The sequence below is a fragment of the Scomber japonicus genome, chromosome 13, assembly GCF_027409825.1.
Source record: "Scomber japonicus isolate fScoJap1 chromosome 13, fScoJap1.pri, whole genome shotgun sequence".
NCBI classification, from domain to species: domain Eukaryota; kingdom Metazoa; phylum Chordata; class Actinopteri; order Scombriformes; family Scombridae; genus Scomber; species Scomber japonicus.
Genome location: NC_070590.1, coordinates 14,465,306 through 14,489,086, shown reverse-complemented (window position 1 = coordinate 14,489,086; position 23,781 = coordinate 14,465,306). Strand labels below are relative to the sequence as shown.

The 23,781-nt window shown below is 39.5% G+C and overlaps 3 protein-coding genes across 3 annotated transcripts; 1 reads left to right on the top strand and 2 right to left on the bottom strand.

Annotated features, from left to right (window-relative positions):
• Positions 1 to 97: 97 nt before the first annotated feature.
• On the bottom strand, positions 98 to 5,155 carry htatsf1 (HIV-1 Tat specific factor 1). Its single transcript, XM_053331358.1, has 10 exons — positions 4,980 to 5,155; positions 3,844 to 4,002; positions 3,284 to 3,491; positions 3,028 to 3,075; positions 2,779 to 2,933; positions 2,418 to 2,581; positions 2,189 to 2,285; positions 2,017 to 2,106; positions 1,764 to 1,901; positions 98 to 971 (listed from the first exon to the last, which is right to left on the bottom strand). The coding sequence occupies exons 2-10, from the start codon at positions 4,000 to 4,002 to the stop codon at positions 684 to 686; spliced, it is 1,347 nt and encodes a 448-aa protein (XP_053187333.1). The 5' UTR covers positions 4,980 to 5,155; the 3' UTR covers positions 98 to 683.
• Positions 5,156 to 5,370: 215 nt separating this feature from the next.
• LOC128370880 (uncharacterized) lies at positions 5,371 to 19,284 on the top strand. Its single transcript, XM_053331064.1, has 7 exons — positions 5,371 to 5,566; positions 6,602 to 6,726; positions 7,051 to 7,263; positions 13,986 to 14,164; positions 15,986 to 16,128; positions 17,949 to 18,160; positions 18,969 to 19,284. The coding sequence occupies exons 1-7, from the start codon at positions 5,417 to 5,419 to the stop codon at positions 19,270 to 19,272; spliced, it is 1,326 nt and encodes a 441-aa protein (XP_053187039.1). The 5' UTR covers positions 5,371 to 5,416; the 3' UTR covers positions 19,273 to 19,284.
• Positions 19,285 to 20,852: 1,568 nt separating this feature from the next.
• On the bottom strand, positions 20,853 to 23,636 carry bnip1b (BCL2 interacting protein 1b). The gene is made up of 6 exons (XM_053331362.1): positions 23,553 to 23,636; positions 22,188 to 22,280; positions 21,984 to 22,075; positions 21,578 to 21,685; positions 21,226 to 21,344; positions 20,853 to 21,086 (listed from the first exon to the last, which is right to left on the bottom strand). The coding sequence occupies exons 1-6, from the start codon at positions 23,634 to 23,636 to the stop codon at positions 20,890 to 20,892; spliced, it is 693 nt and encodes a 230-aa protein (XP_053187337.1). The 3' UTR covers positions 20,853 to 20,889.
• Positions 23,637 to 23,781: the final 145 nt, after the last annotated feature.

Genomic DNA, 23,781 nt, shown 5'->3' with positions numbered 1-23,781 from the left:
TATAAGCTTCACATCAACTTTTAAATGACTGTGTGGACACACTGTGGATTTTGTCCTCCATCACTTACATTGAAAGCACATTTGAAGGAGATCTTTTAATAGCCAGGATGAAAAGGGGTAATAATTACAGCAAGGAAAACCTCTTTCAGTGTTCATATGGACACCTGACTGTTGTTTTAAAACAGTGAACTTGTCCTTTAACCTTGAACTCCGCAGGAGTATCCTTGGCTGGTGCTCAGACCTAAAAGCGACATAGATGGGAGTCTAATGCCAAACACAAACACATACTGGTTCTGGATCAGAGACATAAAAACTGTACTGATTCTGATGTACTCTGAAAAATAAAGAACAAATCAGATGTGGTATGTAAAAAAAGTAATGAGGACATTTTCATTCTCAGTTATCTTTTATAATTCATTCATTGTTTAGAGTATTGTAAATGAGTGGACTCAAACATTAGGGAGAAGCTGTGTGTTGAAGCTTATTGAGTGCAGGTTTAATTACAATGTAAACCAACACTGGAAATGATAAAAATAGTGTAGACAAAAATTATTGTTTTATTTTTCTACAAAACACGTCAAACTGTCCGAACTCCTGTTCCCCTGCCCAACACGGAGCTTTAAAGCAGTTCAAGCAGGACTAATTGGTTGCCACGGGGACCAAAGATGTGCCTCCAAGTGTCTCTAATCTCCCTCCTCATCACTTCCTGCCAAGCTGCTGTCTGTGGAGTCCACTTCCTCTTCCTGTTCCGGTTTCTGTGAAGGCTGCGGTTCTGTTTCTGGGTGCTGTTTGAGCTCAGTGGTGCTAGGGGGTTCTGAAGGTTCTGTGGGTTCTGTGGCATCTGTGGCAGTGGCGCCCTCTGCTGCTGGTTTGGCGGCATTGTTGTTGTTCTGCTGGCCCGCTGCGCTTCCATCGAGGAAAGTGGACCAAGTCTTCAGTCGCTCCTCCCGCTCTCGTGTCGTCTCTTCCACCTGCACAAGCAGATCCAGATATTACCCCATATAAAGATCAAGAAAAATAATCACGACTCAAATATCAACCGACCTGTTCATGTAGAATGATGACTGATATGCTACGGTAGCCTCTTGGTGTGTAAATATGTACTTTTATGTTTATTAACCATAATGACTTCTTCTATAAATATTATTATACACACACGTTCTAATAGTAAGGGTGATTATAATATCAGCCAAGTGAGGAACATTGTAGACCATTTATCTACAACGGTAATGCTATAATAAATGATATAATAAATAAATAAATCAGGGTTATCGGTACTGAAGCCGTGCAAAGTTTCAACCGAAACATTCTTTAAATGTTAAAGAATACGCCTGCGATTTAGTACTGAACTTCCATAAATTATACAGGACACACATTTCTAAAAATGATCAAAATCGACGTGGCAGAGACATTGATATCCTGAGTTTGTCCTAAGTCACCATAAGTTGAGCTCCAAACGCTGATCTCCTTCACTTTCAAAACCTTTCTGTTAAAGCACGTAACTGTCAGCGCGTAACTGTTAGCAGGTATGACTAAATGTGCAACAAGATTTTGACACTATCTGCTTCATCAGAACTGTGTGGTTTGATCAAATCTGATTGAGAGCTGTCCACAAGCGTTGTCACAAACTTTCAGATAACTCTGAAAACATTTTCTCAGACTTGTCAAAGCTCTTCGAGAACCAGCAGGAGCATCATATCAGGACAAGCTAGTTGTAATTGACATAATTGTGTTGAAATCTCCAGATGTTGCATTTGTTTTACCTGATAGTCTGTCGTTCCATCCCACAGCTGAGCAGACAGCTGCCTCCCTCCAAACCAGCGGCTGTCGAACGACTGGATGCATGCATCAGCTTGCTCGGGCTCCTTAAATGCGACTGATGCCACACCGTCTGGGTGTCTCTGCAGCAAAAACACAACCACGTACCAGCTCTTTATTGATTCTACTGTGCACAGAAAATTCAAATCAACGACTTGGTTTGCTCTTATTCTACTACAACACTGACGGTGAACTCACATCAAAGAGGATGACTTTCTTCACCTCCCCGAACTTCTCACACTCTGACCGCAGATCGTCACGATACTCGTTCAGCACCAGTGGGTCTTCCTACAATAGCAGAGATATTAGTACCCAGTACCACAATGGACAATGAGTGTGTGTGAATCTTTGTTCATATGTGTGTCCGCACCTCAAAGTCACTGGGATGGAACATGTTCCTGATGATGACAACTTTTTCATGTCTCTTCCTCACTTCTCCTTTTTTCTCTGGCCTCCAATCCAACTGCCTACACACACGCACACATACACACACGCACACACAGGTAAGATCAGATCAATCCAGTTCAGTATATTTGGGGGATGGAGACTTGTCCCTTTTAAATATTGGTTAAATAATGACAACTGGACGTAAAGCGTACTTCTGTTGCTGCTGCATCTTCTTCCTATAGTCTTTGCTCTTCTTCTTCTTCTTGCTGGCGTCATACTGGCCCTTTAGTTCAAACCTTGCCGCTTCCACATGGAGTTTGTAACCTCTGACCTCTGACTCATCAATCAGACGCATAGCCAGTGCCACCGACTCCTTCTGCAGAGATTCAGAAACACAAACACTCAAACTGCCACTTCATTGGAGAGTCATGGTGTATAATTCAAAGTCATGACAAAGAGGCAAAGAAAATGTGCAACTCTGACAAAGAGAGAATACTCAAAATAATGTTACCAATATCATCTTTATGAGGTGATACTTTTTGTGTTTCATGACAAACAGGAGGACAAACTGACCTTAAGATAGCAACAGAGGCCATCTCCCTTCAGATTCCCTTGATGGTCCTTGTAGAGTTTGACCTTGTACTCTTCAGTGATGGGATCCCGCATAACGATGCCGCATTTGGACATTATTTCAGCAAACTCCTCAGTGCTGGTGTCAGGGGGCAGGCCTGGGGAGAGGAGACCAGGGAGGAAGAATGAGTAAGGACTACTAATTGGACAACTGCCTCTTTAACAATGAGGAAAAACATTAGTGATACATACCTGACACATAGACGTTTGTATTTTTATTGTCGTCAATATCAAACCATCCTGCGGGCACAAAAACAGGAAAAAAAAAATTCATCATAAGATGCTTCAGTACAAACTTGAACTTGTGCAATCACATGAATGTCGTTCTAGACAGGGAGAAAGGTGGAAATATACACAAAACTGTCTCCTTTAAACCACCATTATTTGATTCCTATCTGTGTGTTGCCTCGGTTTCCTCTCTCCTCTCTGTGTTTTGATGTTGCACTACCTGGCTCCAGTTTCCTCTTCTCCCCTTTCTGTTTGGCTTCTTTGGCTGGGGTCTCTTGCTCGTCTGGTTTTGGCTTTTGAGAGTCATCTCCCTTTTTCTCCTTTTCTGAAGCTTCAGTGCTGCTCACTGCAGCACTGTTGGCGTCTGGTTCTCCTTCCTTAGTGAAGCCATAGTTGGCCTGGTAAGCTGCGATGAAGTCCTCTGTTATCTTAAGAGAGGAAACAAACCTACTTAACATTAACACAGAAACTGACCACTTGTGAATGGATTTCGCTTCCCTGCTCACTTTGATTTTTGTTCCGGCACCTTGTTCCAGTACTTTTTTTTTATTCCGAAAGTGCACATCCACTACATAACTTTTTCAAAATGACAATAATATGAAAGTGTCTGAAATCTCAATTTAGAGTAAAAAATTCAATACAGAACTTCATTATATTCTGTACCAGTACATTTTAAGGCATCATCATATCTATACTTGTCTACGACGCAAATACAAACAAAAACAGCAAGAAAAATCTGAAATGAACAGATGAGTTACATTGAAAAAAAAAAAGTCATACTTTAGGGAACCAGGCCTTCTTTTCATGGTCCCAGTCATACACGGTCCCATCCTCTGGGTCAGTGTAGGTGTTTGGGTCAGAGCCGTCATCCTTTCTCTGACCGTAGAGTTCCTGCATCCGCAGCTGCTCCATAAACTCTTTGTTGGCCTCACCGCTCATCTGCAACAACAATGTACTGAGTCAAATCACCCACATGATGAAGCAAAACATTTCAACAAGCATATATTTTTAAATATATTTCTGCTGCTCAGTGCATATGGTCTTACAGCACAGTAAATAACAATAACCAGGATGGCCACATGATGAATCATAATGTAAAGTTCCACACATTCAAATAGAAAACATTTCAGAGCACTCAGTTTACATGGCACAACTGTCCTGTTATGATTTAATTGAATATTATGACACAGTCTTCTCTGTTTTATCTGTGAAGCACAACAAAAGTTAAAAAGATTAAAACTCAACATTTTAGCATCAGACAACCAAAACACATCAGGATCTTTCAACTGGATCTTTTAAAACAAATTATCCCTCTAGTCACTGTACAAAGAGCAATGAAATACAAAATGCAATTAATCCCCAACAACACCAAGATCACCAAAAAAAGCACATAAATGTTGCTCTTTGGAACACTTTTAGTACTAGTTCTTAATTGAGCAGCATACATGCCTTTATCTTCTCTGTAAATCTACTTTTTCTTACAAATGTCCTCCTTCCACTGGTCCCATGTAGCCTACTGTATAAATCAGCCATATTATAGCCTATTAGGACGGCCTGTTTTACACTGACATTCTGCTTGCATTGTTCTACTTAAGTTTAACTATACAATATTATTGCAATATTTCAGTTTCTAGCCTGCTCCTGAGCATGAGCACTGGTCACTGGCACTATTACTATTACTGCCAGTAACTCGGGTCAAAGGTGTCAGACAACTGCATTAATTCATCACACTCAGCTCCAGTCAGTGTAATGGACCTTTAAGCATAATAAAAGCTGACGTTTAGGGCACATTAATCTGATGCCGGTGTTAACACGGCTGCAGTGCACGGCAGGGTCGTTTGGGGACATTCGAAAGTCTCTGCTGATGTTAAATAAGTGAGTTTATGTTGAAGCTAACTAAGATTAGCTCGCTTTACCTTTCACAACGTTAGTCCGGCCAAACACAGATAGATGTGAAGTTTCACCAAATACACCTCCTCCGACTGTAGATACAACCACAGAACACACCTGGTGTCTGGATTTTAGGATTATAGTGTTAATAACTTCACTTTAAAGCCCAAATAATCACAGCCCACGACCATTTAGACCTCAGTCCGCGACGACGCTTGAATGAAGTACTTCCGATGTCAGATCCGTGTGCACATGCGTGCCACTCGAAATGGAGCGTTTGATTTGTAACACAGCGTTTACCGGAGGAACCTCGGGCCAGTCTGACTAACGATTACCCCGCGATCACCCCACCCACTAATGACTAACACAGGAACAAATCGAGCGCGTCTGCTGCATAGAAACAAGCACAAACTGCTCTGCAGCTAGCTATCACCGTAGCTAACAGCAGCTTTACTCCGGATTGATGGCGGAGGGCACCGGGAACGTTAACGTGGGCCCGGCCAACCTTCCTCCAGGAGACCCGCAGCTCATCGGTATGATTGTGGAGCATCTGAAGAACCGGGGGCTCTTCGATGAGTTCCGCCGGGACTGTTTGGCAGACGTCGATACGAAGGTAAAGTTTGTCGGCTAAGGCTAACCTGGCAGCTAGCCTAATCAATAAGTCCTGTTAGTAGCTAATAACGTCATCGATCAAGTTTCTTATCAACCCTGATTTTGTTCTTTTGTTGCCTTACATGCACAGTAAACTACACCATCTATTAAAACCTCAGTGAGACAAATCTTTACATACTGTTCAGGATCAGCTTGAAGCATGTTTACATCTGAGAGCAGTCAAAAAACATCGTAAACATTTGAGAGCTGTAAGAAACACATTTTTCTTATAGCCTAAGCCGAAGATTTTATAACTTCTCTTAATGTAACTCTAAAAATTGTAAATATAAAAACATGTTGTGCAACTGATGCACATTTTTGTACAGTGGTTGATCCATACTGACTGAAAAAAAGCTATTGAAAAGTATTATAGCATTTTTCACATTTAATGTCATTCATTTAAATCGTTATGATCTCTTATTTTATGTCTTTCATGTTATTGTAAATGTTTTTTCTACTTAACCAAAAATGTAAAAACTATAAAATACATTCTCTGAAAGCTTCATTAAGGATTAATAAGCCATTTATCTGTGACCACGAGGTATTCTTGTATGATTTGTGGTTCAGAAATTTGGTGTAAGCGTGTAAATATCAGGCGATACTGTGATGGGTCAGAATATGAATGTTAAAAATCTCTTAGGCAGCAACGTGAAGTTTCAGACAAACAACATAATAAGAAGTAATAACCTCTTGACCTGGCTGTCTGTAAAATAAAAAGACATGACTAAAACTACAACAAAAGAGAAAATAGAAAATACAAATCCAACACTAGAGCTAGACTCCCTGCAGTGAAGCTTTAAACATGTCCAGAGAAACCACTGAAGCTTTGTGTTGGTATATTATCTTTCTCTTCTCTCTCTCCTTTTTAAAATAATTATAAATATTTATTGTATATTCTAATTGGAACTTGAGCTTGAAAGGTCCCAAATTTCATTGCCTTCAATGTTGCCCAAAAAGCTCTTGATTGATTCTCAGTGTTGTTTGACATTTCCTTCAGCCAGCCTACCAGAACCTGCGACAGAAAGTCGACAACTTTGTCACATCACAGCTGAGCACTCAGGATTGGAACCCGTCTATTAACAAGAACCAGATGAGGAACGGCCTGAGGCAAAGTGTTGTCCAGTGAGTTTTTCCTTTTAACCTTCTCTCATTTAAAGCTATTAAACATCCTGTTACTTTGTGAATGTAGTATATTTCTGTTGTAAGTCAGTTGCTTCTGGAGAGGCAGACTAAAATTGTGAACCTGCCCTTTAACATGACCAACTCTGCTGTTGTACAATCATCTTGACATGTTTAATGACATGAAAGCTCACATCCTGTATCTGTACAATCTGTCGCCAAGATAACCCTGATGATATCATATCAACAGTACTTTTTCTGAAGTATGACATTTTAGTACTTTACCTACCCTAGTTTCTTTAGTCCACCTATTTTGTGGTGTTTCAGATCAGGCATGTTGGAGTCCGGTGTGGACAGGATCATCACTCAGGTTGTGGACCCCAAGATGAACCACACTTTTCGGCCACACATAGAGACTGCCATCCATGACTTTCTGTCAGGGGAAAGGAGGGAAGAGAACATGCTGAGTTGTAACCCTGCCCTGTCTGAACAGACAGAAACACCAGAGGTCCCATCTGCTTCTGGTCCCAAAACCCCCTGAGGTCTGTTAAAAACTGAAGTATGCTCGAAGGTCACAGGCAGCTGAGAAATGAAGTTACAGAAATGAATATTTCTCTCTTTCTGCAGATACACGTGCTGGTTTACTGGTCTACACTTAATGTTGTTTGGCCCTTTTTGAAAGGTTCAACATCAAAGAAGAGGGAAGAAGAATTTGAGGTAGTTTCCTGCTACCTCCGTTCAAAGGACTTAAGTCTGGAAACATTTGTAAAGTTCAGCACAAGATGTTTCTTGCCTGTTTGTGCTGCACAAGGCGACTAGTGGAGAAGTCAGACAAAGCTGAGAGGGGCACCATCACAGCCCTACACTTCCCTGCCTTTAAGAAAAACATGGCACACAAACTATTATTATTTTTTAAGGCTTTTTTGTTAGTCTTTTTTATGTGCGATATCAGACAAATAAATTGGAATATCATGTTATGCAGATTAGTTACAGAGTTTGTTTGTGCTATGATGATGTTTGTATTGACGTTTTCCACTTAAAACATGTTGACGAGTGTCCACACTTATTCAAAATTATTAACGAGCTGATTGACTTCCTGAGAAGACAATTGAAAGAAGACTTTGAGTGTCTGCTAGTCTAAAATAGGCCTGAAAAACCCATAAATTGAATGAAGTGAGTATCATTTCTCATTGTGCCATGTCAGGTTTACTTTTTGGTGCATGTATTTAGTCTGTAGTTCTGAATGTGCATCTTTTCTGCTCTACTAAACATGTGACATCATCTTTCTCTCTGTGTCCTCTTTCTTGTTTTGCCAGTTTCTAGTTTCTGAGCTTTTATCAGTTAAATACTCTCATGTGTTAAAAATTTTGGGCAGGTCTGCACAATCATTTCTGTCCTCTGAGTGAAGACAGAGGATGACTGTTACCTGTGGAAGAGTTGAACCTGTAGTACCTCAGCAGTGCCACCAAGTGGGGTAGTTGTTCTCAGGTATTTTAAAGGTACAATACACCAAAAAGTAATAGTAGGTTCACTGGCAGTGGTTTTGCTGTTCTTACTGCTCATATACAGGCCAATCTGCATATACAGTCAAGACAATCATAACCATGAACTGCTGGGGCTGCAAGTAACAATTAGTTTAATTCATTATTTCCCTTTCAAGAAATTGCATTGATGAAGAGTAAGTGTTGCACAGTCTACTAACCTATTAATTTTTTCTCAATTAATCGTTTGATCATTAGGTCACAAAAACATAAGGAAACAGTGAAAAACACTGTTCACAATATCCCACAGCACAAGATGATGTCATCAAATGTCTTATTTTGTCCAACTAATAGTTCAGAATCACCAAAATATTAAATTCATAGTAATGTCAAAGTAATAAAATCATAATTTTAGAGCCTTGAACCAGCAAATATTTGTCATTCTTGCTTGAAAAATGAATGACTATTATCTGGTGATCAATTAATAATCAAACCATTTTAGTTTTAAGTATACATCTTGACCCCATTAAGTTATGAGTTGCATTCATGAATGGCTTTAACCCCATACATTTTTGCATGAGCCATAAAGGGACCGTCATGTCTGGAGGTCAGAAGAACAGTTCAACTACTTGTGTTCATCTTGTTTTGAAAACTATATCATCATCCCTGCAGAGACATGTATAATGGTGTTAAAAAATCTTTCTACGTAATGTGCATCAATAATACCCTACTACAACTAGTGTTATTGCCTGTGGGATGCAGAGTGTGGATAATTTCCTTAAAGGATCAAAGGCAACACATTTGTCATAGCCTCAGTAAATCCCAACCAAAACTTCAGTGAGTCCCTTTTTAATGTTTGTGTGTGTATGTCATCACAACTTGCGTAACTTTATTGATTTAGCCACTTGTTTTTGGCAGGGGATTGATCCACATGTTAACATAAATGTGTGTCAAAGTGTGTGTGCTCTTGCTCTTTGTTCGTCTCTGTGTGTATGCTCTGTGTGTCTTGTGTGCATTTGCGTCTATACTGCACAAAAACCAGAGGTCATCGTCCCATGAAGTCACTATGGTCGGTATGCTTTAAAGGACGGGTTCACAGTTTTTTTTAAAGTCTGTCTTAAAACAACAGTCAGGTGTCCATATGAACACTGAAAGAGGTTTTCCTCCCTGTAATCATTCCTCCTGTTCATACTGGCTATTAAAAGATCTCAAATGTGCTTTCAGTATAAGTGATGGGATCCAAAATGGGATGGGATCCACAGTGTGTCCATGCCTACATTATGTGCAAAAATAAGTTTATCTGAATCTTATATAAGGCCCCAGCAGTCCTTGAATTACTGCACTGACTTCTTGGCAAACAACCTCAATAGATGGATGAATATATTCATTTTTAAATGATTTTAATAATCCTTACTGACAATTTAAATATCAGTTAATTGAATACACATGAATTACATTTATTTATGAATGGTTTGATTTATTAATTAGAAAAAACATGTATTAATTCCTTTTTTAATTGTCTTATGAGATATCAATTAATAGAATTTACGTGACAGCTGTTATCCTCCGTATCAGATAACCTACGTCACACAAAATCATAATTTGTTATTATTATTTATCACTAGAGGTGCTCAAAGCATCAATGTTGCATATAAAAAAACTTAACAGCAGTGACAAAGTCTAGGTATAGTCTTTAATGGATAATCTGTACACCACATCTTAAACTGGTTTTGCTGGAACTGTTTTTGCAATTTCTTACACAAATTCAATTAGACATATGTTCCTTGTTTTGGAGGCAAATATGTATGGAAGCCCAGGATGGGCCAAAGACACAAAAAAATAATATTTTGATTTAATAAATAATTCTATAGATTGAATAAATTGTGTTCACGGATTACTCAATTAATCTATTTTGCCTGTTCCCCTTTTGTAGAGGCAAATGCATTCAGTCAGGCAGATGTTTAAGGAAAGCAACTGAGAAGACATTTCCCCTTTAATGTCAGAATGAAGACTGGGTTGTTTGATTTACTTAAGGTTTGTGTACGTTTAAGGTATCTTACAGATAACACAATAATATGCTTGCAAGTCAAATCCCAAAGTATATCTACATATCTTAGTCCAAGGTCAAAATAAAACCTTATAAAATTCACGTGATCCATAGTGAGGGTGTAACAGGATGAGAGAATGGCAGAGAATGAGTGTTGAGTAGATCAATTGAGACCAAAATTGATTAAACACAATTTTTATTTTCCTCCACGTCCCCTCTCATGCTCCATAAATATGTTGAAACCTCAGCACAGAAAATCTATCTACAGCTTTAAAATCACATAAGACCAGTAAAATGCTCCTTGGTGGTTATGAGTGTTGCATCCTATCACAAGAACTCTAGTGAACTGAACACATAAGAGCAAAACAGGTAGCTGATCACTGAGATTATAAACCCAAAGGTTACGGTAATGCTTCCTCAGATCTCAAAGAAGGTACTTGAGTTTGATCTGGACACTCAGAGGCAGACACGTAAGATGTTGTTTACAACATGGTCATCATGTGAGAGACAGAAAGTACAAGAGGGTCCTGCATGTGTACTGTTTGCACAGTGGTGTCTATGTGCATTAGTGTGACATTTTGGGCATGTGAGTGTGTGTTTTTGGTGTTGGGGTCAAGGGTCATTGTGTGGGTGGTGGTGGTGGTGGTGGTGGTGGTGGTCAGGGGTTGTGCGAGGGAAGCTATGGGATGTTGTTTTGGAGCAAAATGAGACAGAAAAACACACGAGAAAGATTAGAGGGCGGGGAGGGGGGTGGGGGGTGGGGGTCCTACAAACGTCCAAACACAAGCACCTGAATGGCCTCCCAGACTGGGCCCCTGCATAGAAACACACACACACACACACACACACACACACACCCTGACCTTCTACCTTGACCTCCCACCACAACGCAAATTTATCCTCAATCTCATCCACTGAAGGCCTCTCTGATATAGGGCCAATTAACCCAAGGAGGCAGGAGGTGTGAGGTATTTGTTTGGCAGGAAGATGCTGATGTCATGGAATCACATGACTGTGGCCTGTCCGTTTCTGCATGTCAAAGGTCAGGGAGTCATGGCCGTCAAAGTCAAACCATACAACCATAACAACTACACTGAAAGCTTTGAACGTATCATAAAGGAAAAAACTCAACTTAACTCATCTTGGACTCACAAACACAAACATTGTACAAAGTCTTTTTTAAAGAGACAGTAAATCTTATGCTGGATTACAACCGTACCCAAAAATAGTGACTCACTACTGATCTCACACTACTGAGTCACAATTGACTCAGTTATTTATAGTCAGTTACTTTTTGCTTCCCCATTCAGTTCAGTTCAGGTTCAGTTCAAACAAATTAACAAACACACATATTTTCCCAACTATTTCTTTCTGGCGAGAGATGTTGCTGTTGAACATTTAAAGGATAGGTTCATAGATTTTCAAGTCAGATGTCCATATGATCACTGAGAGAGGTTTTCCTCACTGTAATAATTCCTCCTGTTCATACTGGCTATTAAATTGTGGTGGGAGTAAAGTAACAAAAACAGACTTTGTTAACAAAAACACTGTAACGTTGAACAATATACTTGATTTGACTCTTTTGGATGGCCAAAGTTTAATATTAGCTTCAGATTATCGTGTAAATACAATTTTGCACAGGAGGATTGTGGGTATTGACCTCTATCTCTTACATTTTAAGAGCATTATGAAAGGATCTTCTAATGATCAGTATTAACCGAAAGAATGATAACAGCGAGAAAACCTTGTTTCAATCTTCATTTGGGCATCTGACATTTGTTTTAATAAATTGTGAACCTGTCCTTTAATTAAAACAAACCAGGTTTCCAGGTTGTGAAAAATCTCTTTGTGTTCATCCTTTATATTTGGTAATAATTATAATAATTCTCATTGGATTCACGTTTTCTGATAAGCCATAAATTATCATTAATTTAGGGTTGAAATCAAAATGTGTAAGTGTATATAAGTGGTAATAAATGTCTTCAGTAATTTCATTAGCAACGCTGGCAGCATGGCTGGATGGCATTGTCCATCAGAGTGTCATCCACCAAATTGAAATATCTCAACAACCTGTGAGTTGCATAATAGTTTGTACAGACATTTGTGATCCTCGGAAAATGAAGCCAACTGAATTTGATGATCCTCTATCTTTCCACCAAGAGTTTGACCTTTTTTGTTTTTTGTTGAAATGTCTCAACAACTCTGTGTTACCTAAGATTTGGTCCACATATCCAAGTTCTCCTCAGGATGAATTGTAGCTTTTAAAAAAACAACACATTGTTAAAGATGAAACCAGTGGTTTCCAACCTTTTTGTCTATTGACATCATCTTACAAAAAGCAGTGTGTAGTCGGGCTCACATTTCAGATGTCTGTGATGTCTGATGAGTTGTTAACAGCTCCACCAAATAGTGATTTTTTTCCCCTCTAAACTTCTTACATGGTTTAATTTCTATAAATGTTCCAATGATCCAATATTTCACCAAAAATCAAAGATTAAAGAAATAGTCCAAAATCTGAAGCAGCTTCATGTATCAGACAGTTGTTTTTTTTCCCTCCTTTCCTCTCCATTTAGTGAATTTACCACCCCTTAGATTTATGCGGTGACCCATTGGAGGGGCCTGACCCCTAGGTTGGGAACCACTAGATTAAACTGTATATGAAGTAGTTCAAACTAGCTCCACCTCCAGCAGCTACAACAGTAACATGCTGCTTACACACTGATGCTTCAGTATTAATAATCTAATGATGTCATACATAATAATATATCAGTCAGGGTTCAGATGAGTACTTTTACTGCAATACATTTGACTAATTATGTACTTAAGTAGGATTTTTCATCCAGGACTTTTACTTGGACGTTTTTTACATTGCTATACTGGTAAAGGATCTGCTCATAAATAATGAATCAATAAAGCCGGGTTTTTTTTTATTACCATTTATAAAGCTATTCTAGCCTATATACAAGTATATAAAGCCTGTTAGATAATGGTAGCTAGACACATATTCATGACGTGAAAAATTCCAGTTAACAGGAATGTAACCCTAAGAATGTGGAAAGCCTTTCTCTGGTCACATACCCGTGCTCTGTCTTATTCAGTCTGGCTGCTTCAGATACGTTGCTCACTGCACGTCTCCCTGCCAAGAAAGCAGCTGCTAACCCTCAACCACACACACACACACACACACACACACACACACACACACACACACACACACACACACACACACACACACAGGGCTGGCTGGCTGGCTGGCTGGTGGGTTAATTGAGTGTGGATGTCTTGAGTGGTTGACCTTCACGTACTCCCACCGACTCCAGAGGAAGAGAAAGACCTTATAAGAACATTTTCACTTTTTGGGAGGGTTTATGAATGTGGCATTTATTTTTTATTTTCTCCCAGGCCCTCCTTCTGTCGAGCACTCACCGCCCCCCTTCATTTGTTCATTCATTCAATCTTCAATGAGCAGGCGGATCCAGATCGACGCTCACTCATCAATCAGCTAATATTCATCATTCATCATTCTCTTTTCTCTCATCAATAAACTTTTTAGCTCCAGTGTGGTGCGCGTGCACATGGCTGCCCTGTGATTGGTGGAGACACGAGCTCCCTTCACTCAGGCCGTCGTGAACGCGCAGCCTTTATATACTTCAGTCTTCACAGTCGTGTTTAGTCTGAACTGGAAACTCCTCTGCCCGGCTACACTCCTGCTGCTCCAACCTGTAAATCAAACACACCAGAGAGGAACACAGAGAAACACAAAGCGCCAGTATGCACGGGAACTTGTCCGCTGTGCTTTTTGTTTTTTTTCTGCCACTGGCCTGTCGACAGGTGCTGGCCCTGGATCATCCGCATGATGCCCAGGAGAAACAAGTGAACCAGGCCAAAAAACGCCTCTCTCTGCAGAGCACAGGTGAGTTGTTAACAGCAGTCCTGCCTTCACTGTCCCCAGCATGGCACACTCTATTCAGATATTATAACCTTTTGCCAATATTGCAGCCTCTGGTGGTCGATTAATGTCACTGGTCCTTTCATTCTTAGAAATGTTTTGTTTTCTGTTTTAAAGTTTAAATGCCTAAAAGTACCCACTGACACTGAAAGACTTTAGGAGCTCCTGTTTGGGGATTTAAATGTGCTTTTTTATTCCATTGGAGTAGCCTGTAGTTGTTGTTGTTGTTTTTAACAATAGTTTTATTTTATGCATACAATCAAAACAGTCTTACCATCAGTACCAGCATGTCAGCAGGAAACCTCCAGCACCTCTTTATACTCTTTCTGTCTATCTTTAACACTGATTGGACTGATGTGCCAGTTGTACGTCTGGTCATGATTAGTCGATTAATCAATTAGATGCCAACTATCAAATTAATCACCAACTGTTTTGATAATGGATCAGAAGTCATTTTTTAATTTAAAAAAAGGGTCCAAATTGTCTGCTTCCAGCTCCTCAGATGTGAATATTTTCTGTCTTCTTTATGAAAGTAAACGGAACATCTTTGGGTTGTGTACTGTTGGTTTGGACCAAACAAGACATTTGAGTACGTCATCTTGGGCTTTCGGAAACTGTGGTCGAGACCCCCCCCCCCCCCCCTAAATTTTATGGATCAAGCATCTAATCAAGGAAACAATCCACTGATTAATCAATAATGAAAATAATTGTTCATTGCAGCTCTAGCCTGGCTTGACACTGTGGCTGTGATGCTCTCATTGGAGAACCAGAGCTGGACACATACACCTGTTGAGAATTGTGACACCTGGGCTTATTATAATATTAGCATAAACACACATTGACAGTTCAGTGATTCTGCTCCTTTACAGGACAGTAAAATACTTAGTGGTGAGTTAATTAAAATGACCTCTTCACACCTCTTATTTGGATCTAATGGGACCTTCCATTCCATCGTTAAACTAATGTTCCCCTCTGGATAGTTTACATTCAGTGTACTTCCTCTTTAACGTCACAGGCCGGCCGGGTCTGTTCCGGGCCGTGCTGGGCAGTAAAGCGCGCCTCCCTGCTCGCTCTGTTGGTGGCTGTAATTCAATGCGCAACTCCGGCGGCTCGATCCTGTCCAAGCACATTCCCTCCGTACCAACAGGGCTGTGCATGCCGGCACCTCCGGCCCGGAGCACCTGACCTGCAGTCTGCACAGCGGACATTTGGGCTATAACAGCACGTGCAACATCATCATAAGAATCCTTAATGCTGTTCCAAGATTAAAAAGGGTGTCAGCATAAAGCCACCACCGTGGTCTGTTTCTCTGAGGTCTCAATTGAACTTTCATGTTGCTTAATTAATAGTAAATTGGCGTGACCTTTATCTTCTGACACCCAGATAAGCTTCTCATAACAATATTTTATTTAAAAATGAGGCTTTCTGCAAACTGCAAACACTCTTGCCCATCACTGATGTTGGACAGTTTTATCTGGCTGTGTCTCCTCATCTCCTCACCTCACCCTGCTGTCCACCACAGTGCTTCCTGTGTAACAGAAATATCTGAAAACAAAATCAATATCTACAAGACCCTCTAGGTTCCACACAAGACGATTAAACTTATAACTACCAAAACGACAAGAGTCAACAATTAATGTTCCTTCTTTAAAGTTCCCAAGGTCATGCAGACTTAAGATGTCTATATTGAGTCTGCAGTGAGGTATATGATTTGGATGACACTCTCTTCTTTGTCATCTCTGGAAAGTATTTGCTGATCTCTTTCTGTCTGTCTCTTTCGGTCAGCTGATATTCAGAGTTGCCTGGTGGGCTCAGGGGATGTTGGCTGTGGGATGTTTCAGTGTTTTAGCAACAACTCCTGTGAAATCCAAGGCCTGCACCACATCTGTCTCACTCTGCTGCACAACGCTGGGCGCTACGATTCACAGGTGGGGAGGAGAACGATAGTATGATCTCAAGACACACACTAAGACATACGCAGTATCATTAAACACTTCAGCAAACAATTAGTGACAATCATTTGTTTGTCATTTGGTCCCTTTTGCACCGACTGAAAATCAAGTACAACAGGAACTAAGGGCCAGCTTGGACATATTGAGATATGTTTTTTTTTTTCACCATTTAATCCCTTCAGTCATTACAGTCATTTGTGAGGAATGCTTGTTGTATAAGGAGGAGAGTATAGTTGTGCACTGGCCACAGAACAAACTGAGAGTGGGAAGTGAAATGAGAGAGGGAACAGCTTGTCTACTTTACTAGAATAGAAGTACACGAGAGAGTGATGCAAGTCTAGTGTTTCTCCAGAATGAGCAGACACAGTGGAGGATGTTCAATGAAGATCTGTGACTGACTATAGACTGGATATATAATACAGTTCCATACAGTAACAATACTATTTATAAATAAATGCATTATTTATCTCTGATTGGTGAGGAGATTTGTATCCTTCACATTACCATAGCAACATTACTGATGCTTTAATTTTCAGTTTGTGAATTGCAATGATAATGCACTTTAAGCTCAGCCATACTGTTCAGTAGGCTAAAGGAAATAACACACTCGCCTCCAACTCCTGTTTCCAAAATCCTTACTGATGATGCTAATAACTTAATAACTAACCGCTACATCCAAACAGAAATACTCAATTGTTCCTGGATCTTTGTTAAAATGATGATTAGGCATGACAGAGGATTGAGTATAAGGTGTCCTTTCCTACACTGACTTTTAATGTTTTTACAAAGATAGATCATTGAAACTTTATTAAAGTAGTAACAGAAATAAAGTCCTCTACCTGCTGCCTGGATCCTGTTCATTCACACACTTCATTATGGAGATTATGTATCACATTGCTAATGCATTGTAAATTGTTCCCTTGAAACTTGTGCATCCCAAAGGTGAAGCTTCAAATTTACCACTCATCAGTATAATTCCAGAAAAAGTAGTGGCCATGTAAGCAGTTAAGAAGTTTCTTTAGTAATAACATACATGACACATATCAATATGGATTTCGAAAAAGGTTGCAACACAAAAACTGCATTAATAAATGTCTGAATGCTGTATTTGGTACAACAGATCACACTGTGCTAGGTTGAAACATGTTTACACCCTCAACAGGTTTAATACCTATTTAGAGGGATATAGTTTTTTGTAGGTATTGCTGTGCATATTTCAAATACTTACCTTATTTCAATCCAAATGGTGTTCCACAGGGTTCACTACTAGGTCCTCTGCTTTTATTCATTATTATTGAAAAGTGGAAAAGCCTGACTGTAAATATCAGCCATGTAGCTGTGGTTTAATTCCATTTTAAGACTTATGCTTTTAATCATATTCTGGCCAGGCTAAAAAAAAAGACTCTTTACAAGCATAAGAATATAATTCTTATGCTTATCGCTATGACATGTGAAGGGATCAACAGCTTGTAAGTTTACAGTTGAGAGTTACAGCTGCTAAAGCATAAAATCGTAGCAGGGAAAATCGTAGTTCAAAGGAGGGGTTTAGAAAATGGTAAATTGACAGGTGGCCAGAGACTCAAAATGAATGCTATAGCAGCAATAATGTTTTTCTTGTTTAGGAGTTCTACTGCCTACAAGTGGCAATACAAAACAACATTTTTTTCTTTAATAGTAGCAGTTTCAGGTCCTGATCAAACCAGATTTGATGCATGTAGCTTTGCTAACCAACCCACCAGAAATCCCACTAATTCCTCCTCCTGGTCACCTCCTCTTCCTCCTCCTCCTCCTCCCAGGGTAAGTCATTTGTGAAGGATGCGTTGCGGTGCATGGCACTGGGACTGCGGCAGCGCTTCAGCTGTGTGAGCCGCAGGTGCTCAGCAGTAAAGGACATGGTGTTCTCGCTCCAGAGAGAGTGCTACTCCAAACACCAGCTTTGCCTGGCTCTGCGGGACCACATGGACACTATGGGAAACCTGGTCCAATTCCACCTGTTGTTCCCCCCGGGGTGAGAAAAATGCACACATACACATTAACTAATAATCAGCAACCTTTTATAAATACCCAAAAGGCACCAGTGCAGCCATCGTCTGCAGTGCTCTAGAAGACTCAATGCAAAAATACACAATTCTCACAATACTTGAGTTTAACTAGTACTGATAGGAGGGCTGTGGCTGTTCCCAAAATGTAACATCACATCACATAATTTTGTGAACGTTGTTAAAATGAAAATACAAGATCATAAGCTATTTTAAAGCAAGAGTATGCAACATTTGATAGAAGAACTAACACAACGCTCAACTCACAAGCAGATATAAAATATGATAAAATATACTGAATAAAACTTAACTATGTCAAATTATATTCAAAGTGAAAAATATATAGAACTTTCAAAAATGAATATGCAAACTAACTGAAATTATCGGTTAATGTTGTCCACAATGTTTCTCAAGAGAAAAGATGTCTTTAAAGCTTATTAGGATACTATTAAGATACTTTGTAGACATAATCATACAAGTTTTTGTTAGGAGGAAACTGAAGAAATCTGGCCTTGTGAATATATTTGCCCAAAAGACACAGCATTTGTGAGTCTCCCAGATTAATTTGAGAAATTTGATTGGAAATTTGAGTCCAAAAGGTATTTGAATATGTAAAGACATAAAATAAAAGAGAGAGGGAGTCAAACTCCTCTTTGCAGGAAGGGACAAAAAGGGGAAACTGGGTCTAAAATTGTGAATGAATTTGTTATAGGGATAGTAGCTATGTACAATTTTAATATCAGTTTCTTTAAGGAAACATCACTTATGTCCTACCAGACCATATATGGAGCTGATGAACTTCCTGTTGAAGTGTGGCGATGAGGTTAGGTCGTGGGTGGGCCGACGCCTACGTGGGCAGTGTGAGCTGCACTGGGGGGCACTGTGCAGCAGCCTTGGCAGCACCTGTTCTCCCAGCCAACTGGATGCCCTTCAGCAAACTACCACCCCAACACCCACCCCACCTCGGCCTATCACAGCACAGGGACCCCTGCAGGAGTCAACCAGAGTTGCCGAACTAGAGGATGAGAGCACGCTGAGTCAGATTGACAATGCAACTGAATCCAACGTCACTGCTTCGTAGACATAAAGCGAGTCACAAAGACATACAGGAAGGTGCAGACAGGGTACAAAAAAATCCAAAGATGAACTTATTACTGTTACAGTAGTAATAGAATTAATAAAAGTAGGAATAGTTATCAGAGTATTCAGTGTAGTATTGCTGGTTTATTTAATCTGTTAAGTATTTGTATTATATTTTTCTTAACATTTGACTTTGTACAAGGATAAAAACCAATAATCTACCTCATACTAAACCACAGTGGCTGCATCCCTCTCTCACAGGGCACAGACACATACGAGTAAAGACTGCAGGGATTTTGTCTCCACTTAAAGTGCAGCTGATGGCTCAAAGTCAGTATTCTACCTATTTAAGTCTGTTTTTTTTATTTATGAGGTGTGTTATATTATGCGCCGTACAGTCTGTTTCAGTTTGATTCAAACACTATCAAATATTATCTTGTAGACAGAGTGCAGTCTGCAGGAAGGGAAGCACTCTTATGTTATGCTGTTATAAATATGTGCTTTAAATGTTCTACTTGAACAACCATGTGTCATACAGACCCCACATTTCAAGCTATGTTTTGTACATTTTTATTTAAATGAATGTACAAAATACATTTGTAAGTGATTCTGATTGAAAGTAAATAAACTTGAAAATAAGTAAGTCAACTGTGACCTGTAAAACTGTTTTATTCACAACCGCATGTCTCTGATGGTGATATAATGTTGGGTATTCTGCCATCTACTGGCATGTTTGGAGCAATGCTCAATATGTAGATGAAACACCCATTATTATACAAACAGCCCCTCTGTTTAACACTCACAGTCTCTGACTCAACATGTTAGACATCAGTGAGGTGGTAAGTAATCACACAGATTTCTAATTTCTAATTCTAATAGTGTGGACATCTGATTGGAGGAAAGGAAGGCACAAGTTAAGTGTATCAATAACTGTCCACACAGTAACTGTCTGTTGAAAGTACACATACACGTATTGTAATTTGACAAAAAAGTAAAAGGATTACCTGAAGGTTACTTCTGTCATTTTTTGTGCAAAACCATTAATGCCTTTGAGAAGATACTGTATGAAAGTGTGCACCCTTAACTCCAATTGTAAGAAATGTTTTAATTGTATCTGCAAATTCATATAAAGTCACTGAGTTCTGAGATTAGAGGGCAGTGTGATTATTCGTCCACCATTGAGTGCGGCAGTTTGCAACAGGTATTAAAACGTTTGCCTTTACACAGTCCAACGACATGTACGAACAAGTTTGTTTGAAACAGACATTAAATCAATTGCCCATTTGGCTCTTTTCACTTTAGCTGAAGGGTTACGTGTGCCTTCATAGGTTGATATGACGAATACCTTCATAAACATTTTTATAAATCCACATTGTTGCATATCATTCAAGCTAAAAACGAGGCTGCTAAAGAGGATGAAACAGACTCAAAGTGCATCAATTATTTAGTCACTTTTACTCCTTGTTTCCTCTCCGTTCCTGATAAAACTCCACTTTGTAACTTCCTGCGGGGTACACAGCCAACCTCGGTTCGAATCCTGGCCGGAGGTCCTTTGCTGCATGTCACACCCCCCTCTCTCTCCCACGTCTCCTGTCTAGGGAAAGTAATCAACTAAATGCTAAATGAAGGGGAAGAGGCGTTTTTTAAGGATGTAGAGGACGGTGGCAAGGAAGAGGGCCAGAGCAAGAAAGATCAGCAGCTTGTCCGTCAGTTCCCGCCGGTTGTACTTCAGGATCAACTTCCTCCCCAGATGGATGGTCCCTGTCATGTTTTTAAACTCCTCGTTGGTTTCCAGCACTGTCCTGGAGGAGCTAACTGTGGTGAAAGGGAGGAGATATTGACAGTATAGGAGGACATCAAAACTTTGTTGTAATTTGGTTTGACCCTTTGTACAAAAACTACAACCCTGACAAAATCTCAACAACACATGGACAAAGAAGAGTTTTGTTTTTACCCAGTGTGCCGATGGTGTCCTCGCTCTGATTCACCTGTTCGGCCATCATCCTGCTGATAGACATCAGACTCTCCGTGATGTTGCTGCTGGTTTCTACGAGGCTTTCTTTAGTCACCTTCCTGAGGACAAAAACACACACAAATCAGTTTTTTGTTTTCTACAATTCTGCAGTAGCAGAGCAATTTTTTATAATCCACTTTTTTAGAGTGGAGGCAGGTTAGAGTGCAAGGTATTAAGGTCATGACCCATAAAAAGTGAACCACTTACTTAAGCTCAATGGCATCACATTTACTGTAAGTAAGTTTTACTGATATGAAACGTACTCTTTTCTTTCTGTTTTGACTGCACTGACCTCTGTCTGGTGCTCTGGGTGTCTCCCCCATGGAGCAGCTCATCCTTCTCCATGCTGTCTATGGACAGTTTACAGGCCAGGTTAGCTTTCCTCCAGGCTGTCTGGTTACTGGAATCAAAAGAAATCATAACACAGTAAACAACTTTGTAAACTATATGTTCTCTGGTTATCTTTGATTTTATTTTATGCATGCTGTTAAACCCCATCAATGTCAGCATTTACTCACATTTATCTACCTACTGGATGACTAGGCTCATACATTTGAATGGTTGCATGTCAATTAAATCTGAGAGGTTTTTGGTAAAACTGAGAGCAACTGTGGTTAAATCAGCATAAAATCAATTCTTGAATGGAATATAAAAATAATCCCTGTCACACAAACAAATTTTCATATGTGTGTATGTACCTCAGCATTTGCTTTCGCTGGCTCTCCGTCTCTGCCTGAATGGTCAGTCTATCAGTCTCTCTGTCCTGCTCTTTGGCCATCTGCTCCAGATCCTTAAAACAATAACAACACCATGGCATCCCCTATCAAATAACACATTTCCAACTTGGAGAGAAAAATCTGAAACACAGCAGAAACAGTAAGTATGTATGGCTGAGGCCTGACCTGTATTCTGAGTCTGAGATGGTTGAACTTCTCTTTGACCTGAGAGTTAAGCTCCAAGAGAGTAGACTGAGGTCCAGGGCAGTCTCTGATGTCCTGCAGGTAACACACACACACACACACACACACACACACACACACACACAAATATATAAATGTTGATCAGTATCTAAATGAATATTACAAATAAGAAAATGTGTCGTTCTCTCAGCAATACAAACTGAAATGAAAACTGATTGAGAAATAAAGAAATAGAATTAAACATATGTATACAATGCAACATGGGACAACACAATGAACAAAATCTCATTAAATCATATTACATTTGCAAAAATATTACTTCCAAATTACATTTTACTCTAATCTGTATGCATATAGTGTAGTGGTGAACCATCACAGTTAACACGCAGCTCAACTGATCATTAATCAACTACCAATCTTGTTTTAATGGCTATTGATTATGAAAATATTGAATGACCAAAGTCTGCAAAATAAGGTAAACTTACTTACTTAAGGTTCTTTTGATTTATTGATTTGACAACTAATGATTGTTTTAATACTTGATTAATCTGTCAATTATTTTCTCAATTTATCAATGAATTGTTTGGTCTACGAAATGTAAGAAAATGCTCAAAAATGTCCATCATTGTTTCCCACAACCAATGGTAACATCCTCAAAGGTCTTGTTTGGATATAGATAGATATTCAGTTTACTATCAGAGGACTCAAGAAACCAGAACCTATTCAATATAGTATTCAATATTCTAATATTATAATGTTTATTTGAAACATGGCCATAACCAGTATACAGGGAAATATAGGTTTCACAAATCTGACACTTTGTTTTCTCTGGAGTCTCCTTGTTAATCTAATCCAGGTTTGACGAGTCTAAGTAAAGTGGGTCTAATAGTCTGGATGGGACGAAGCAGTGAAATCACCGTTTTTTGTGTTTTCATAAGCAAAATCCAGGTGTCATAAATTAAATATAGGTTAAAGGGTAGGGTAGGGTTAAAGAACGTGCACGGACCTGATCTGCTGCTAAAATTAATTATTTTTGTTTCCTTTAACCCAAAATCAGAGGCTAACTTTAACGCATTATGTAACGATAACAACGACATTCACTTCACGCTGCTGTCGCCTCAGTTATATTTATAGTTTCATATTTATGGCAGGCCTTTAAACAAAATGTTGCCTGTGAAACTATTGTTTGGACATCAGTGTCCTCTTTCTTCCTTACTGTGACACTAATAGTTTGGCCGCCGGCTAATGTTAGCTTCACATCTGTTGCTAACCTCTCTAGACTGAAACTGACACCAGAAACAGTGAGTTAATAAACCAATATACGAACTACGCGTTTTCACTTCTTACCTGGATGAGGGCCTTAATCTCCAGGTCATATTTTATAATTTCTTGTCCACAGATCCGGACATGAACATCCGCAGAAGACGCCATATTTGTTTTTGTACGGCAAGGCGGAGGCTCCAAAGACAAATGCGTTGGCACCGGTAGTTTTAAGGGCAAGCGTAAACGGATGTAGACAACTTATAAATTAGATTCAACTGCGCAATCAAATTTTGTGTTCATGTTTTTTATTTTG

What these genes read in the sequence shown, in the direction of transcription:
- LOC128370880 (XM_053331064.1), top strand. Translation starts at nt 5,417, where the DNA reads ATGGCGGAGGGCACCGGGAACGTTAACGTGGGCCCGGCCAACCTTCCT. An exon ending in TGGCAGACGTCGATACGAAG is followed by an intron (nt 5,567 to 6,601) that starts GTAAAGTTTGTC and finishes CATTTCCTTCAG; the next exon opens with CCAGCCTACCAGAACCTGCG. An exon ending in TCTGGTCCCAAAACCCCCTG is followed by an intron (nt 7,264 to 13,985) that starts AGGTCTGTTAAA and finishes GTAAATCAAACA; the next exon opens with CACCAGAGAGGAACACAGAG.
- bnip1b (XM_053331362.1), bottom strand. Translation starts at nt 23,636, where the DNA reads ATGGCGTCTTCTGCGGATGTTCATGTCCGGATCTGTGGACAAGAAATT. An exon ending in AGATTAAGGCCCTCATCCAG is followed by an intron (nt 22,281 to 23,552) that starts GTAAGAAGTGAA and finishes TGTTACCTGCAG; the next exon opens with GACATCAGAGACTGCCCTGG. An exon ending in ACCCAGAGCACCAGACAGAG is followed by an intron (nt 21,345 to 21,577) that starts GTCAGTGCAGTC and finishes TTTTGTCCTCAG; the next exon opens with GAAGGTGACTAAAGAAAGCC.
- htatsf1 (XM_053331358.1), bottom strand. Translation starts at nt 4,002, where the DNA reads ATGAGCGGTGAGGCCAACAAAGAGTTTATGGAGCAGCTGCGGATGCAG. An exon ending in TCCATCCCAGTGACTTTGAG is followed by an intron (nt 2,107 to 2,188) that starts GTGCGGACACAC and finishes CTGCTATTGTAG; the next exon opens with GAAGACCCACTGGTGCTGAA. An exon ending in AGAAAGTCATCCTCTTTGAT is followed by an intron (nt 1,902 to 2,016) that starts GTGAGTTCACCG and finishes TTTTTGCTGCAG; the next exon opens with AGACACCCAGACGGTGTGGC.